Here is a 17,152-nt window from a genome sequence, read left to right as displayed (position 1 = left end):
CTTCCTGTGGGTGGCCCCAGTGGCACGTGGGGTGGGGTGCCCACTGCGGGGGTGCATGGAGGGGATGGGGCGCCCCAATGGCGTGGCCGTCCCTCCTTGTCCCGGGAACAGCTGTGCCCCTGACAGATGCCGGGGGGACCCTGCCAGCAGTGGGCATGTGACAGGAGGTGACAGCACTGGCTGCTATTTATACTCGTCCCTTGACAGAGCTACACGCTCTGTGACCCCGCGGCAGGGGCCAGGGGTGCCAGGGGCTGTAAACCCCTCCCTGGGGACAGTGGGGGAACAGGGGGCAAGCAGCCACAAGGTGCTCATGCCATGGGCGAAGGCTGTCCCGCAGGGTCCCCTGCACTGCCTGTCCCCAGCTGTGCCAGCACCACCCCAAGTCACCCCTGTAGGCTGGCCCCATGGTGTCTCGCAGCCACCCCAACTGTCTCCACCGGGTCGGGGGCGTCCCAAGGGGGGACACTGAGCTGTCCCCATGCCCAATGAAGATATTGAGCCACCCCACAGATTTGTCACCGGGGACACACACACATCCCCATGGGGCACACATCCCTGTGGGGCACACATCCCTGCTGGACACATCCCCGCTGGGCACGGGGTGTGGGGGACAGCCGGGGGGTGTGGGGCTGTTCTTCTCCAGCCCCCCCAGGCTCCGTTCCCTGCCCGGCCGGCAGCTTGGGGCCCAGCCCCGCACAAAGCTGCTTTACAAGAGCAGAGGGGGCCCAGGCGGCCTCTGCCGGGCCTCCTCCTCCAGCCCCTCGCGCCTGGCCCGGCCCTGCAGGAAGGGGCCTCCCGCGCTCCCAGGCAGCAGCTCCGGCCTCCCCCTGCTCGCACACACGCACACGGGCACTCACACGTGTAGGTGTGTGCTGCACGCACACGCTGCCACCTCCCAGGCACGCAGGCGAAGGCGCCGCTGGTGTCTTGCGTGTCCCCATGCGCTCGCACATGTGTGTGCACGGAGCACATGGGCAGGGAGCTCACCCCTGGGGACGTGAGTGCTCCCGGGGCTGGCACCCCAAGGAGGGCTTGGTCCCTGCTGCAGTTCCCTGTTGCCGCAGCTGGGCCCTGACCAAGCCTTCAGTGCTGAGGGAAACTGAGGCACGGGGCAAGGCCAGGCTGGGGAAGGACAGGAGCTACCGGTGTCCCCTGACGACCCATGTGGTGGGGGACCAGGGCCAGGCTGTGCCTGTGCATCACAGAGGGCACCCAGCTGCTTGGTGGGGGCACCCTGGGGTGCCAGATCCCCCCTCACACCAAAGTCCAAGCTGGCAGGGCCAAGTCTCTCCCCCCCCCCCCCCGACAACCTTACAAAAGCAAACATGAACCCAGCAAGACGGGGGTGCCACGTTGACAAGGGACATAAGCCACCAGCAGGGACTCAGCCCCACAGCCGTGTCCCCCGGTCCTTGGAGCCACCCTGGATTGTGGGACCCCATCTCCCCGGTGCTGCACCCTGAACTGAGGGGCTGCCGCCCATCCCTGACCCCAAAAGCGTGCGTGGGAGCTCCATCTCCCCTGCCCTCTCCCGTCCCCGACCCCAAGTGCGTGTGGGGCTGTTCCGCGTGGCCCCATCCCGCCGGGGAGCAGCCCGGGGGGCCCACGGCGAGGGTCCCACTGCCCCCGGCGCAGCCCTGCCTGGAGCAGGAGCTCCCTCTCGTGGGGGCCGAGCAGGGCGCAGGGCGCAGCCCCCGGCCCCACGGGTGGGGAGGCCGCGGGACACGCGTGTCCGAGCACAGGGCCGCTCGCTGCGGGTGCGCCAGGTCCCGAAGGGCAGGGGGAGGCAGAACCCCCCCCCCCCGAAACGCAGCCATCACGCCTGGAGGCGGGGAGGCCGGGGGAGCAGAGAGCGTCTGGGAGGAATGACCCCAAAACCTAGGGAGGAATGACCCCAAAACCTAGGGAGGAATGACCCCAAAACCTAGGGAGGAATGACCCCAAGCACCAGCACGGGCTGGGGGGTGACCTGCTGGAGAGCAGCTCTGCAGAGAGGGACCTGGTGGTGCTGGCAGACAGCAGGCTGACCGGGACGCAGCAACGTGCCCTTGTGGCCAAGAAGGCCAACGGGATGCGGGGCTGCATTCGGAAGGGTTGCCAGCAGCTCCAGGGAGGTGATGCTCCCCAGCTGCTCGGCCCTGCTGAGGCCACACCTGGAGTCCTGTGCCCAGTTCTGGGCTCCCCAGTACCAGAGGGACATGGAACTACTGGAGCGAGCCCAGAGGAGGGCTACAGAGGTGATGAGAGGACTGGAGCACCTGTTGTACAGGGACAGGCTGAGAGAACTGGGCCTGTTTAGCCTGAAAAAGAGGAGACTGAGGGGAGACCTCATCAATGTGTATAAATATCTGAGGGGAGGGTGTCGGGAGGATGGAGCCGGTCTCTTCTCAGTTGTGCCCAGCGACAGGACAAGAGGCAACGGGCACAAACTGAAGCACAGGAGGTTCCAGCTCAATATGAGGAGCACTTCTTTACTGGGAAGGTGACAGAGCACTGGGACAGGATGCCGAGGGAGGCTGTGCAGTCTCCTTCTCCAGAGATATTCAAAAGATATTATCTTTGAGATATTCAAAACGTGCCTGGATGCCATCCTGCGCAAGGTGCTCCAGGTGATCCTGCTCGGCAGGGGGTTGGACCAGGTGATCCCCAGAGGTTCCTTCCAGCCCCAGCCGTTCTGTGATGCTGTCCCCGCTCAGCAGGGATGATGCTGGTGCAGGGCGCAGCTCCCCGCCCAGAAGGAGATGAGGAAGAGCCGCCTGGAGGCTCCTCTCCAAAAATCCCTGCCTGCAGGGATGGCACACAGCAGCTTCCCCAGCTCCATCTGCCCACGCTGCCATGTGCCACAGCTGCAGCAGGGATTTGCCCAGGAGGCTTCCCCGGGAAGGGGCCTGGACACAGGCAGGAGGAGAGGGGTGAGCCCTGGCACTGCGGCGTTTTGGGGAGCGGAGCGTGGAGAGGCACAGCTTCAGCGGGATTTCCACACAGCGACAAGAAGTGCCTGAGGGCAGTGCTGAGGGTCAGGCCCAGCTTTGTCAGCAGGGGTAGCAGAAAAATGGGTGTTAGAAGTCCACTCCCTGCCTTGTTAGTCTGGCCCCATTTCCGTGGCATCATTGCTGTCACTTCACACCCCAGTCCCCTCTGTCCCCCCGCAGCAGGCCGTGCAGTCACTCTGCAAGGTGCCAGCTCCGATGGGCTGTGTCCCTGCCTCTGTTTGGGGGTGATGCTTGCAGAGCACGGGTTTACTGAGGGCCACTGCTGGTCCTGACAGTGGGAAACTCACCCGAAGGTTCCCAAAGGGGTTTTGGGAGAAGGATGAGGGGGGCAAAGCTGTGCAGCAGTGCCCTGTCCTGCTTAGCACCCAGGCAGAACAAACTGGGATGGCTGGGGACAGGGTCCAAAGTTTTCTCCTGATTGGCAAAAGCCCTCACAGACACCAGGCGATGAGGAGGGCCCAGCTCTTGATGACAAGGCCTACAAACAGGGCAGCAGACTGCTTCAGCACTGCTGCCAGCAGCACAAACACGGGGCTGACCGGTCCCAGCCTCTGGCAGAGGTGGAGAGAGTCAGGAATCAGAAAATTTCCTTGGGGGGATTTCTGTAGGGTGGCTGCAGGGGGATGAGAATGGCATCCCTCCTGGCAAGGGTCTGAGGGAGCTCCAGACAGGAGTCCTGGCAGCACAGCCCACACTGAGGGGTGCTGACAGATGGAGCCAGCTCTCTCACAAGCACGGTGCAGAGTGCGTTGGAGCTTCCCATGCAGCCACCACTTCATAACCCCCTGCACCCAAGTCATCGCCGGTAGGTGAGGCCCTGCAGGACGCAGTGCATGGCGTGTCGCCATGGGCTCTTGCCTCATGGACAGGTAACGTGGCGTGGTACGGGCTGGCCAGGCCGCTTTCTGAACTGCCTTCCTCGACAACAGGAGGCTCAGGGGCGACCTTATCGCTCTCTACAGGTACCTTAAGGAGGCTGTAGCGAGGTGGGGGTTGGTCTGTTCTCCCACGTGCCTGGTGACAGGATGAGGGGGAATGGGCTAAAGTTGAGCCAGGGGAGTTTTAGGTTGGATGTTAGGAAGAACTTCTTTACCGAAAGGGTTGTTAGACACTGGAACAGGCTGCCCAGGGAAGTGGTGGAGTCACCATCCCTGGAGGCCTTTAAAAGACGTTTAGATGTAGAGCTTAGGGATATGGTTTAGTGGGGACTGTTAGCGTTAGGTCAGAGGTTGGACTCGGTGATCTTGGAGGTCTCCTCCAATCCAGAAATTCCGTGATTCTGTGACAGGGCAGCAGAGGGCAGCACGCAAGCAGGATCTGGGCAGCCGGACCCGTGGCGAGAGACGGGAACGGCACGAACGGAGACAGACGGGAGCCGCTGTGCCCGCGGCCGGGGCTGCAGAGCCGGCGGCACACGCACCGTGCCCGCAGGCAGCCGCTCGCAGCTGTGGCACGGGACAGGAAAGCTGCGAGCTGGCCGCCCCCGGCACCGCGAGACAGCCTCAGGGGTGCCCCTCGGGGCCGGCTCCCAGCAGCGCGGCGCACCGCACGCTTCGCTCTGGCTGCCCTGAGCCGCCTCGGGCCGGGCACCGCGAGCCCCCCTCAGGGCACGAAAGCAGCCCGGGAGCCACCCCCGGCCGCCCGCCGCCCCCCTGCCGCCCATCCGAGGGAACACGCGCACCCCCTCCCCAGCCAACGACGCCCTCAGCAAGCGGTTAAACGAGCCCGCGCTCCTATTGGCTCTCACTGCTATCACTCAAGAGGTTGCCGCAGTCCCATTGGTCCGCGTCGCGAGGGCGGGAAGGCCCGCACGCGCGGGGCGGGAGGCTCCCTGCGGGCTTCGTCGGAGCGCCGGCGGCGCATGCGCGGCGCTGCGGGGCGGCTCCGCGAGGGGCCGCGCCGTGACGTCCTCGCCCGCCCGCAGCGGGGCGCGTGCGCGGGGCGCGGAGGGGGCGGGGCGAGGCGGGCGCCGCGGCGCTGAGGGGAGGCGGCGGCCGGGCCGGGCCGGGCCGGGGCGGGCGGCGGCGGCGGCGCAAAATGGCCGACAGGTTCTCCCGCTTCAACGAGGACCGGGACTTCCAGGTAACGGCCGGGGGCGGCCCCGGGAACGGCGCCGGCGGGAGGCCCCTCGGGGCCCCGCGGCCGCCCCCCCGCCGGGGCTTTGTGCTCGCCGGGGGCCGCCCCAAGGTGACCCGGGGCCGGCGGCGGGCACAGCGCGGACCCCCGGGGCCGCCCCCGGCCCTGGCCAGGCCGCTCGGGCCCCGCTCGGGCCGGGCGGCGGCGGCCGTTGGCGATCGGGGGCGGGACGGGAACAAAAGGCAGCGGCCGGGCTGCGGCCGGGGCGGCTGCGGGCTGCCGGCGGGGCTTCCCGGCGCTGCGCTCCCCCCGGGACGGTTCCCGGGTCTCGCCGTGTAATGGCCGGTGTCTTCGCCGAACAAAGAAACGCCTCGGCGTCAATGCCGGAACGGGCCGGTTGGGCCGTGGAGCTCCCGTTTCGGGCGGTGGAGCGGGCCCGATCTGCAGTTTCCGAGTGTTTCTGGTGGCAGTTTGCTTTTGCAGGAGGGTGCCGGGGCGCCTAGCGCGGGCAGGGCTCTGTAGGATGCAGCCAGGAAATGGGCAGGCTCCGGAACCCGCTGCCGCACGGCCCCTGCGCGGGGGCGTTCTGCGTGTTGGTGTGTCCGTACCTCTGCGGCCAGCCTGCCTTCACCAGGAGTAATTGTAGCAGCGAAACCTGTTACTGTGTCATTGCGTTGCTCTGGTCATGCAGGGAGAACGTGCGGTGATGTCAGGGAGGAAGCAGGGCTCCATTACTTGATGCCAAAATCTTCAAAGCTGCTGAGCATGCTCGCAAACAATAACCCGGTCCCAACCCTGTTTTCCTCTAACTTTAGGAAGGGGCACTAGTTTTAATTAGGGCTCTATCCATGCCAAATGTCAGGCTTTCAGTGCTTTTCCCGTAGGCTAAAATAAAAGGTAGGGTTTGTTTTTGTAGTGGGGTAACTTCTCTGTTCTCTCTGAAAATCTGAAAGTGAGAAGACATTTTGTGTGTTAAGGCTTCTTCCAAGGGAAAAGGGGAATCGGTCCCCTGGGAAGAAACCAAGTACAGAACAATTTGGAGTCGGTTAAGGCTTGCAGAGGACAGAATGTCAAAGTGATGAGTTATAAAAGAGCTGCTCGGATGGGAGGCTGGGGGTCCAAATACCTTGGCCAAGGTTGCGCTGGATTTGTGGGAGCTCGGGTGTCTGTGCAAGGAACCCTGATGCACGGTCAGGCTAATCATTTTTCAGAAATATGCTGGCGGAAGAAGGATTTTTGGATCTTATTTTTTTCCTCTTTGTTCTTCAAAATTGCCTTTGGAGATTACTTCTGGCTTTTTTTCTCTGTTTTTAGACCGAGGTGACTTGAGATAACATTGGTGTGGAGTAAAGGAAATAACCTGCTATGCTGCCTTTGTAGGTGATCAAAACCAGCATCCCCAATTACTGCTCCCGCAAATAAGATTCTCTGCCTGTTAGTGTGAAGTCAAGAACTTGTATGCAGCCTCCCTTTGGAGGTCGTTTTGTCGGGGTTAAGAAAGCTTTTTGTCACCCCATTTAGAGCAGTTTTAATTCTAAGCTTCAGCTGCTGAACTCTCTGTGCTGTGACAGAGCATGGCTACGAATGTGACCTCGTGTTATTGCTGGTCTGCTGGGACCGAAGCAGGCATGACAAAAGGGAGATGGTGCTCTAAAATTACCCGGCTTGGAGCTGGCATTGCTGCAGCATGGCGAGGGGGGTGGCAGCGTGGGAGGCCGCAGAGGGAGTCCCTCAGATCTCATTCTTGGGCGATCTGCTTGTGATCTTGTGATCTGGATGAAGTAAAATGCTGTGTACAGCCTCGAGAGACGAAGAGAAACAAAAGGTCGGGAGTAAAGCGTATGGGTCAAAGGAACCTTTTAACTGTTTGGAAGAAAGACAAGCGCCTTGGGATTAGCGATGTGACTGAAGGAAAAGCGCTGCTGGCTGGAACAAACAACTCTTTAGACTTCTCTTTATATGTTGTCTGCCTTCTTGCTGCAGAGAAACTAGGAAGAGTCCGGGTTTGGGAGGGTTGGCTTGGCAAGACTGTGAGTTGAGCATTGATGTGGGCAGGGGAGAGATGAGGTTAGCACTGCAGAGCTTACAGAGGTGATATTCAGGTTTCTGCACTTGTGAGATGCCCAGAGAAGTGGATTAAAGGTGAGCGAGCTGCTGATTGCTGTTCTGTCCTCCCGCGCGCCTGGCTAAAGGAAGCTCAGTGCGATTAGGGGAAGGCAGGAATGGAAATGCACAGCACTGGGGGAAATCCCTTCAGGAGGGAAAGGGCCTGAACCAGCAGAGAAGCAGAAGGTATTAACAGGCTGAAATACACCAAGAGGGGGTGAGGGGAGCTGGGCTGCAGAGCAGAGGGCTCAGCTGAGGATTGGAGAAGAGGGGGATTTTTCAGTAGGGGCGGCTGAAGCGATGTGGCTGTAAAGAAAGCAGCAGAGGGAATGGCTGCTCTGTCAGAAGGTTGTTAGGGACGCTGGAAAAGAGTAGTGAGTACAAGGATAAGGTCAGGCAGCCTTAAGGAGAAAGGTGGTGGTACGGGGTGGGAGGAGTGTGTGCTCACAAGTTACTGAGGCCTCTCTGTGGCAGGGTGGGAGGAACGTCAGAGCTGAGAGTGGTTTGAAAGTTGAAATTGCCAAAGGAGCAGGAGAAGGCATCAGAAAATCTCGCTGCAGTGGGGTGGTTAGGAGCTTTGCTTTTTGGTATTTTTTTCTTTTTTTGTGGGGTTGCCTGGCAGCCAAGTCCTGCTTTTGCTGTGTTGTGTAGGTTTAGAAGCTGCATGGAGGGCACAGATCCTCTTCCCTTTTTTGCTGTGTGATCCTAGACCCTACACAAACGGAAGGGGAAGCCCCGGTGCTTTGACTGTTTTGCAGGTGCTGAACTTGAGGGCAGCTGCAGTGAAATGTGCTGAGCTTTGCTCTGTGCAGAAATACTTGATCTTTCCCTGACCAGGGCAGCACAGCAACTTGTTTGGGAGACTTTCAGGCAATGATTTACTGAAGGAGGAAGGATGTTACCCATCTTCCTCCTTTCTTAACTTACCATTTCCAAGCCTAAAGAGAAGTCTGAAGGCTTACCTGAATAGGTGCTGATCTTCCTCCCTGCCCTGTAACACAAAGGGTTATTTTTGGGTGGGCCACTGCGGGGCTCGGTCCCTTGGTTAGAAGGGGTGGCTGTCACTTGTCAGCTTCTGCAGGCCCCGTGATTGACTGGCTTCCCCGCGGCAGAGCCGAGCTTGTGAACCTCGGTGACTCCAGTCACTGTGAGCGATAGCTGTCGACGGTGCTAACAGGGTGTTTTAAAAAGTGTTACTGGAAGCGCTGTAAATACATGAGACAGCTGCAATAAGTAAACATATTTTTAGTGTTATTTTTGTGTAATTGCGTTTTTTTTCTTTAGATTAACTAGACTGAGCTCCAAGGCTGAATACCACGGATGTCTGTGCGGCACTGAAATCCAGCGGAGTTCCCAGTTAGTCACAGATGTTGAGAAAATGTTTTGTTGCTCTCTCCTTCTCCTTTGCATTGTTGAAGCAGAAATATTACGAGCCATATGTGTATATGTGTACGATAATTTCCTCTTCCTACGTACACTGCACTTACTTGCATCATTAGCCAGACGGAACGCAGGCTGTTCTGTCTCTGGGTTTTTTCTTTTCCTTGTGCAGTCTGTGGCATGGCAGAACGCTTCCGTGAAGCAGAAAAGGCAAGTTCTCCAACCTGGCTTGAATTGTGGCCAGTCTGGACTTCGGTTCCCCTCCTCTTGCTTATGCCACGGAGATAGACAAGTTTTTTTTCCTCAAACACTCCAAGAGCTACCTGAGCCCGTGGCTGTTGGTAGCCGCTCTGTGCTTCCAGCAGCCCAAGTCGGACGTGGGCTTCGCGCCTTGGCGTTGGCAGCCCGGCAGGCACATGAGAAGCGGGGCTGAGCAGGCCGTGGGCTCGCCAGCATCTGGGCGGGCAGCGCAGAGTCCTGCGATCCTCCGGGCTGTCGGCAGCTTCACCTTGTACACGTTGCCTAAGGCAAACCTGCTTGGTTTTTATAGCCTGCAGCAGGCCGGGGCTGCTCGCAGGTTGTAGGACAGAGTCGGTCAGTGGCTTTTCTCTGCGCGGCAGGGAGATGAATAGGGCTGTCTTCTTTTGCCTTCTTGTGCTATCTGGGAAGAGAAAAAATGTAACGTGGGGGAACGGCGGAAAGAATAGGAGCGGAGTCACTGCAAAACATGGTATCCCGAGCTGGGGCGACACAAGATCCCTGTGCCTGAATTTGCCTTAGATAAATGTAGCTGGGAGCAGGCCAAGAGGTAGCTCTCTTCCATGGCGTGCTTTCTGTCCTAAGAATTAATCTTAGTTTTTTGAAATCTGTTAGTGTTGTTTGGAGATGCTCGTCTATCGTGAGGCCGTGGTTGAATGTCTGGCATTACAGCACAGGACGAGCTCTGTCCTTACCTCCTTGGCAGGACGCACCGACCCCTTGGGTGGGCAAAGGGGGAGCATTGGGACCACAACTGGTTTTTGTCTGTTTACATGAACCTGGAAGGGAGGAGAAAATTGGGGGAAAACGGGTTAAAAAGTAGATCAAACAGTATTGCTTTCAGTTCTAGATCACAGGAAAAGCTGAACTTGGACATGAAGTTCTGGAACTTGCAGGGTAGATGAAATCTCTGTAGACCTGCTGCTTCCTGGGTTGCACCTTTCCTTATTACATTTTTTGCCACTTCCTTTTTCTTCTCTCATGCAGTGATGTTCTGTTGCGGCCAAGGCTAACTACGTGGGAAAGGAAACTTTTGTCCTCTGGCTGACAAACTGTGTCGAAGCCATCGCAGTTTCTTGTGAGCCCCCCTCTTCCCCTGCCCCATCCTGACTGGCCTCCAGGCTCCTGCTGCATGGGGTCGTCAGGCTTTAGGACATGACCTGATCAGGTGCGCTTCTTGGCCAAGGTTTCTGTGGTTGATATGCCTCTTTCTGTTGTGCTCTTTTAAACTCAGTAGTTCTTAGTACTTTCCATCTTCAGGCAGCTCCAGGAGTAATTAATTCTTCGGAGATTTTAACCATTCAGAGTTGTAAAGCCAGAAATCAATATTAGGATGTCAGCTCTAAATATCTGGGTATTGCTTACCTTTTGATTTCCATCATATGACCCCATTTTGAGTCCAGGAATGAGTGCTTGGCTACAGTATCTCTTGAAGACAGCTGTTAGCAGCGAATGTTTTCCATTGGAGGTTCTTCCAGGAGTTTGTCCAAAGAAAGGTGTGCCTGCCTTTGTTTTTTCTTCAGATTTTTCTGTTTTCAGCTTTTATCTGCTTTTCCGTGTTAAGTCTTTCTCTACTGTGCCGAAATTTGTTGGTGCCATGCCTCTTACGAGGGCATATACAACATTGCTGTCTTAGCTCCAGGCTCTTCTGAGAGCTGTCCCAGCCAGCTCTGACTCCTGTTACTGCAGGACATCTTACTGTTCCCTCCGTGGTGTTATGGCTTCCGGCATCTTAACGCTTTCCAAAGCCTTTACTGTGTGACTGGAAGACTTGCATGGCAGAACCTAGAACACTTCCCAGCTGTATAACGCGCGGAGATAACCATATTTTTACTACTTTATTTGCTGTTCCTTTATACCTGCCCTTGGGTTGTGTTTCTTTCCTTTTGATGCTGTGCTGCGTGGAGCAGGTGCCAGCAGCGTGGGTTCCCTTTGGTCCCGGCCCTCTCACTGCAGCCCCGTGCTGGGTTTGTGCAGGCTTTGCCGCGCTGCACACAGGTCACTGGCACACAGCTCGGGTTGCTCTGTGCAAACATGTCCGTGGTGTTGCTCGCTGCTCGGCAGGCTTCAGGAGCTGTGAGTTCTGTTGATGGTTACTGTGCTTTCCCTGCTGGCTGTTGGTAGGAATGTTGAATGGCAGCAAGTCTCATGGAGGGACCTGGGAGCTTGAGTCCATCCTGCATGCTCCTGAGCGAGCTATCCTGTGATGTTCTGGTGCAGAAACGATCCTTTAGCAAGTCAAACACCATTTATTATGTTTTAAAAGATGCCACTAGAAATACTTGCAAGCACATGGTGGTGAACAAGTTAGACCCTAGACAGTAACTGACTAGCACCCAGCGGGGTATTTTCCCTTTGTCTTGCTTGAAAGTCCTTGATGGTGATGAGGATGTGGGTGCTGGAAGCTGCAGCACCTTCTGCATCACTGTGTTGAGAAGAGGCTAAGAGAAAATTGGGTGAGTTAGACCAGTGCTGATGCTCCCCAGTACGGGTGCTGGAAGTGCTGAAGAGCTGAACAGCATTCTTCATGTGCGGGAGCAGATTTAGTGCTGGCATTTGTGGTGGCAGAAGGAATCTGAAAGACATTAAATTGTTCTTGGTTGGTGCCAAAGACTGCAAAGCACTACGAAGCAGGGACCTGCCTGTGGCTTCCACTCCTTGTACAAGCTGTTTATCTGTGAGCCGTAGGACATGAAATGGGACAGCTCTAGCGAGGTGTTTATCTGCACGTTTTCGTGGTTTAAAGCTGTGACCTACCAGTAGTCCTGAATGTGCTCTGGTTGAGTGTTGTTTCAACGTTTTTAGACTTAACAGAATTTTACCATCAAAATTAATTTTTAGGTAGCTAAACAAAAGGTGCCTTCAGCATCTCAACATGTAATTACAAGGTGCTTTCAAAAGTTGCCAATTTAAATTCATATCCAAATCATAAGTGATTGCTTTTGTTGTATTGACTTGAGAGGATTTTCTTTTGAAGTACTCTCAAAATAATTGTGTGTTTGCCTAAAATATGGTTTTGCTGCTGCTTTCACAAGATGTTGACTGCAAATATTAAGCTATTTCTGAGGGTGTGAAGGTGTACGTTGTCTGTACCTACTCTTACGTTGCTTATGTACAGGAAGGGGACTAGGGAAATGACTTACGGTGTGCCGAAGGCAGTGAAAACACAAGCTGTTGTTTGTGACTGCTTTATGTCTGTGTTGCCGGAAAAGGATCACTTCAATTTTTTTTTTCTTTTTTTTAAGTCTTTGCAGTCATTTCAGGAAACAATGGGGGAAAAGAAAATGGTTTTGTTCTGAGAAACATTAACAAAAGCTTTCCAGGTACCATGTTGGTTTTGTATCACTACTCCTTGTAATTTTATGGAACTGCTTGACTTTTAAAAGTGTCCAAGAGAGCTTCTTTATGTGAGCGAAGGTTTGGATGGAGTTGTCTTCGTAAGCATATATTGGCCTTCAGAATGCATCTTCACGGTGCATAATGAATATTCAAGAAACATTTCTAAGCTACGCTTTGCAGGAGTTGTTTTTGAGTTCTCTGGATGGATTTCTGAACATCACCACGGTTGTCTGCATCAATTACATTTTGGAGATTTTCCATCGTGTGGAGTCATTGGGTCCCGCTTAGCTTATAAGGGCAGCATAAATTACCGCCTGAGATTCGCAGTCAGCATACATGCGGCAGTATGGATCTTGCAGAGAAATTAGAAACCCATTAAGTCTTGATTGCGTGCCGTAAACAGTTGATTAGCTGTGGCGTGCCTGATTTGGCTTTCACAGCTCCAACCTCGTGTCTGTGATGGCTGGGCTCAGCGGTGAGGCTGGCCACGCTGGAGCCCTGCACAAGGGCTGAAGGGCCGTGCAGGCGGCCCTGGGCACGCGTGGCTTTTCTCCTTCCGTCTGTACCCGCAGTCAGTTTCTCCCATCCCACCGAGCTCGGGCTGTGCGAAGCCGGTGGCTCTGCACCAGGCGACCCGGCCAGGAAGGCTTTTATGAGAAAAGAGCTGGAGGCAAAGCAGAACGCCATGTGAGACCTCTGTAGGTTGTGCTTTCCTGAATACAGAGGCTGGCGGAGCCTTTGGTTTAGGTGAGAGTGCCTGGTGCTTCTCCCTCGGCTCCTCTCACGCGGCTCCACCATCCCCTGCCTCGCCGCAGCACAACTTGGGCAAGCTGCTGGGCTGCAGCTGATGCTGGAAGTTGGGCTGCCCCGTCTTCTCTCAACTATTCCAACTCCTTGTAAAAATTAATTAATTAATTAAATGTAATGGGGTGGCTGTTCCTGGGGTCATCGAGGCTTTTTCTTTACCCAGGAAGGTACCAGCTGCAGGCAGGCAGGCAGCGAGGGCAGCGGAGAGCTGGCATTTGCCCAGATGTGTTCGGGTGCTGCTCCAGCTTGGCTGCTGAAACCTCCTGTCTGTGCTGACCTGATCCAGGATGGCTGCAGGAGGCATCAGCTGTGCTTACAGGCAGACACTGGAGAGTGGAGCAAAAACTGCTGTGACTCGTAGCTAACTAACGTGGTCTGCCCCGGCTCTAGCTGCACCACGCCATGGCCTTGTCTGTGGGTACCAGCAGCTCTTCCTAGCCATTCCTAGTGTCTCCTCTGCTATTTTAAAACAATGCCTTGAGAGCTTTCAGAAAGTGGGAGTGTGTTTGGTTAAGTACTTTAAAGTGGCATTTTTGGGTAACAACGCCCACTCTGGTGATTTGACTTAGTATTTTGAGAATTTAAGGTTTACTGAGAAAATTCTTAGATAACTAGAATATGCACAGGTGGTGCTAATTTGCTTTAGTGTTTTAAAATTCCATTTTCTAAAGTAAATGGACTATAAATATTGTTTTCTGAGTCTTTCTGATGTTTCACCAGTGTGAAAACTTAATTTTTGAACACGCTGTGCTCTTTTTGAATGCAGTTAAAAATCGTGATCACGCTGTGCTTTTTTCCGGTGCATTTAAGAAATAACGAAGATGAGTACAGTGAGGCTTTTCTGCCAAGTTATTTTCTTTAGATTATATGCACGGTCACGGGAACGTGTTGCTGTACACCCTCCTGAGTTGGAGGAAGGTAAGCGTGGAAATAGAGATCGCTTCGGCTCTGACATCTCAGTGACTGTGTGCTGTGCGTTCCCTCCTTGGTCAATGCTGATGTTAGTGCCCTTAGCACGGACCTGTGGTTGTGAGCTGGAGTCTTCACCGACGTAGCTCTGCTTGCAGTTGTCTGTGTGAGTCTGGAGCAGGCAGGATTTCCCCCAGGTGTTCACATTGTAGGCTCTTTGTCTCTGATTTCTGTTGGGTTTTGTGGCTTGCATTGTTTGCTTTTACATTAGCAATAGTGTTCTTGTAACTGAGCTCTCTTGTTGAGCAGTAACTGGAAGGGCAGCTGAACGAAAGCGTTCTGAAAGAAAGCCATCACTTTCACATCTCCATTATGCTCCTTTTTTGGTGTCGTTTGCTCTCTCCACTGGAGTGCCGCGTTGAAATGCTCAGCCTAGCTGCCGAGCTGTGGACTGCCACGCTTAGTAGATGGGTAACGTACAGCTGTTTGTAGAAGAAACCACTAATTTCCATCAGGAATGTGCACTGCATGGGATGCGCTCTGCAAGCTGACATCTTAATATCCTCTGTGTTTGGACAGATCGTAAAGAGCAGTCTGATAATTAATATCCAGGGAGGTTTAATAGCCTTGAAGCAGTCGAGTGACTCATCGTCCTTTCCTCATGGTGGTGATGCTGTAGGTGACTTAGAAAATGCAGTGCTTGGATGTCTGGCCTGGTTTTGGATCCACCCTTCAGGTGAGAAGGAAGGGGAGAGCATGTTTTTCTTCCACCTTGTAGCTGTGAAGATGCTTTTAAAAGGAGTTTCTTTCCTAGGAAGATCTGTGGGTCCTTAGATGCTTTGTCTTTGCCAGCCTTTGTGAGAGCCTGCCTCGTGGAGATGACCGGCTGCTGTCTTACAGGGGCCAAAGTAAATTCCGGGATCCTCAGCTTACTCTGACAAGTGGGTGTAAAACACCAAATTAATTTCACTTGTATCGAGCCGTTTAGTGGCAACAGTTCTTCACACTTAATACTTTGGGTTAGAAGTGTGATTAAATTGTTAAAATTTGAAATTATGCATGCCAGGTCTCACTGCTACAATGTTTGGGAGCTTGGAAGAAAGAAACAAGCAGCAGTGCTCTTCCCCTCAGGCTATTTCACTTGAATTGTTTCAGAAAACCCAGTGTCCATTTAGTCTTGGACAAAAAGGGACTTACTGGGCTGGAAGGTCCATGTATTTGCTGCCCAAGTAAGGGAGTATAACAGTCCAAAATCCCACATGGAGGCAGCTTTTGCTAGTTGACTTCCAAAAGCTGTGCTCCAGACTTGATCGTTTAGCATGCGAGGGCTCCGAGACACAGGGCTTGGCTGAGAGCTTCGTGCACGGATCCAACAGGGAGAGGAGGGGAAAGGAAAGGGCACGGGGCTGCGAGTGACCGGGCGGTGGCTGCAGAGCTGAGATGATGCAGCCAGATGAACCACAGGCTGCGGGCATCTTGGCTCCTGGAGGGGAATGCAGCAAGCCCAACAGCTGGTGTGCAGTGTGGAGCAAGTGTGTGGGCATTAAAGGCTTGCCCTCGCTCCTCATCCCAGCAGTAAGGTGTGTTGGATTTCATCAGGACTGCAGTGATGCACCCGGCTGGAGCCCTCGCTGCAGCACAGAGTGCTACAGATAGCAGTGAAGGATGCTGGAGTGGAAGCCCATCGTCTTACGTGCCCTGCTCTTTCAGGATGGGGCTCGCAGCTGCAAGGAGGCAATGAAAGCAGTGCAGCACGTCTTGTTTGACAGCGCCCGAGCTGGGAGGCCCCAGTACAGCCCTGGGGCTGGGGGCAGAGGGTGCGAGGGATGAGGGCGCTGTGCTCAGCCCTGGGGAGTGTGCTGCTGGAGCAGGCAGGGGCCTCGTTAGCTGGCAGGGCCAGGATTTAGCATCTCTCTGGGGCAGTCACGCAGGGAAGATGATCTGGGACTAGGTTTTGAACAAGCACTGTTTTTTTTTTTTTTTTTTTTTTTTTTTTTAATGTGGCTGTTATTTGATGATCTGGTGTCCGTTTGGTAGGGATTGAATTACCAGCTACACTTAAAGGTTTCTTCTGAAGAGAGAAGCATTGCTCAAGTCTGCAGAAGATGCAGATTAAATTCGTATTAAAACATGGTCTGTGCTTACATTCTCATCTGCAAGAAATGTAGTTTATTCTCAACAGATTCAACATTTAGGTTTTAATTAATTGTTAGACTTAAATGTTAAAGTATTTTGTCTTCCTCTGATTCATTGTCTTAAGACACAGCGGCACAGAAATGTGAAATGGATCCCTTCGATGTGCCAGGTTGAGGAACTGGAAAACAAAGACAACAGATTGAATTCCCCCCAGCTTGTTTCGGAGCCAGCTCCAGGGCTGAGGAAGCGAAGGGACAAACTGTGCTGCCTCAGCCCCATGGAGTCCCGGCTCCAAAAGGCCTCTGATCACGCGATGGCAGGCAGCACCGCTTTAGTGAGGCTTTATTGTGACAGCAGAAGCGAGAGCCCCTTCTCTGCTTGCTCCTTAGGCACTGCTATGATGAACACGCTCATAGATGTGACCTCGGTGTGACTGCTGGGTTACCTCCCGGCTTTTTATCCAGGGTGAGCTACTTGATGGCAGAAAGAGAAATTTTCCTTTAATTGTCTGCGTTAAGGATTGAAAAAGAACGTTCCCTGTGATGCGTGTTGCTTTTGGTTTGGTTTGGACGCTTTGTTACCCTGGTGGCTTCAATTGCCAGGCCTGGGACAGACAACTTCCTAATATAGTGAGTGCGGTGTCGGCATCCCCCGGGGCTTGGCGCAGTGTGTGCCGAGGGAATTTGTGTTACCCAGGAGTTCGGGGTGATGGCAAGCGCCCTGCCTGCTTCCACACATGAGGCATTTGTAGTGCTGCTACTTGTAAAAGCGGGCAGCCCGGCTCCGCTGCCATCACCGGCAACAAAACCCCGGAAGTATACAACTATACAAAATGAATCCTGAGGGACATAAAGGAGATAACAGTGAGATCCTGGGACTTGGAACAGCTTTGGTTGCTTTTTGGCTTCTTTGCATTTGTCTCTGGTCTGTTCAGTCCCATGCATAGCTTCTGGGAGGAGACTTTTTTTTTTTTTTTTTTTTTTAAAGCGAAGGCAAATAGAGTTGTAAAGCCTCAAATCAGCAAGGTGTGCTTTCAGAGTGGAATTGACCTTTGCCTTTTTAAAAAATAATTTCAATATGTTGGCAGGCAGTGCACAGAAGGAGACAGTGATTAGGCAGAAATATTTTGCCAGCTCCAGGTAATT

The 17,152-nt window shown here is 54.3% G+C and overlaps 1 protein-coding gene across 5 annotated transcripts in view; it reads left to right on the top strand.

The window, feature by feature from the left end:
• The first annotated feature begins 4,972 nt into the window (after positions 1-4,972).
• Positions 4,973-17,152, top strand: part of GPATCH8 (G-patch domain containing 8) — a 55,478-nt gene continuing 43,298 nt past the window's right edge. For 3 of the 5 annotated variants that reach the window (XM_084496739.1, XM_084496740.1, XM_084496741.1), the window contains exon 1: positions 5,032-5,078. Coding sequence is in view for 2 of the 5 variants with exons in the window: in XM_084496738.1 (XP_084352864.1) it covers positions 5,034-5,078 (45 nt within the window). In the remaining 3 variants the exon portion in view is untranslated. Of the gene's footprint in view, positions 5,079-17,152 lie in introns of all 5 variants that reach the window. The other 2 variants (XM_084496738.1, XM_084496737.1) reach the window with 1 other exon arrangement.

Source organism: Aythya ferina, assembly GCF_964211825.1.
Source record: "Aythya ferina genome assembly, chromosome: 23".
Lineage (NCBI taxonomy): Eukaryota > Metazoa > Chordata > Aves > Anseriformes > Anatidae > Aythya > Aythya ferina.
The sequence above is the reverse complement of the archived record's forward strand: the minus strand, read 5'-3'. Positions and strand labels throughout refer to the sequence as shown.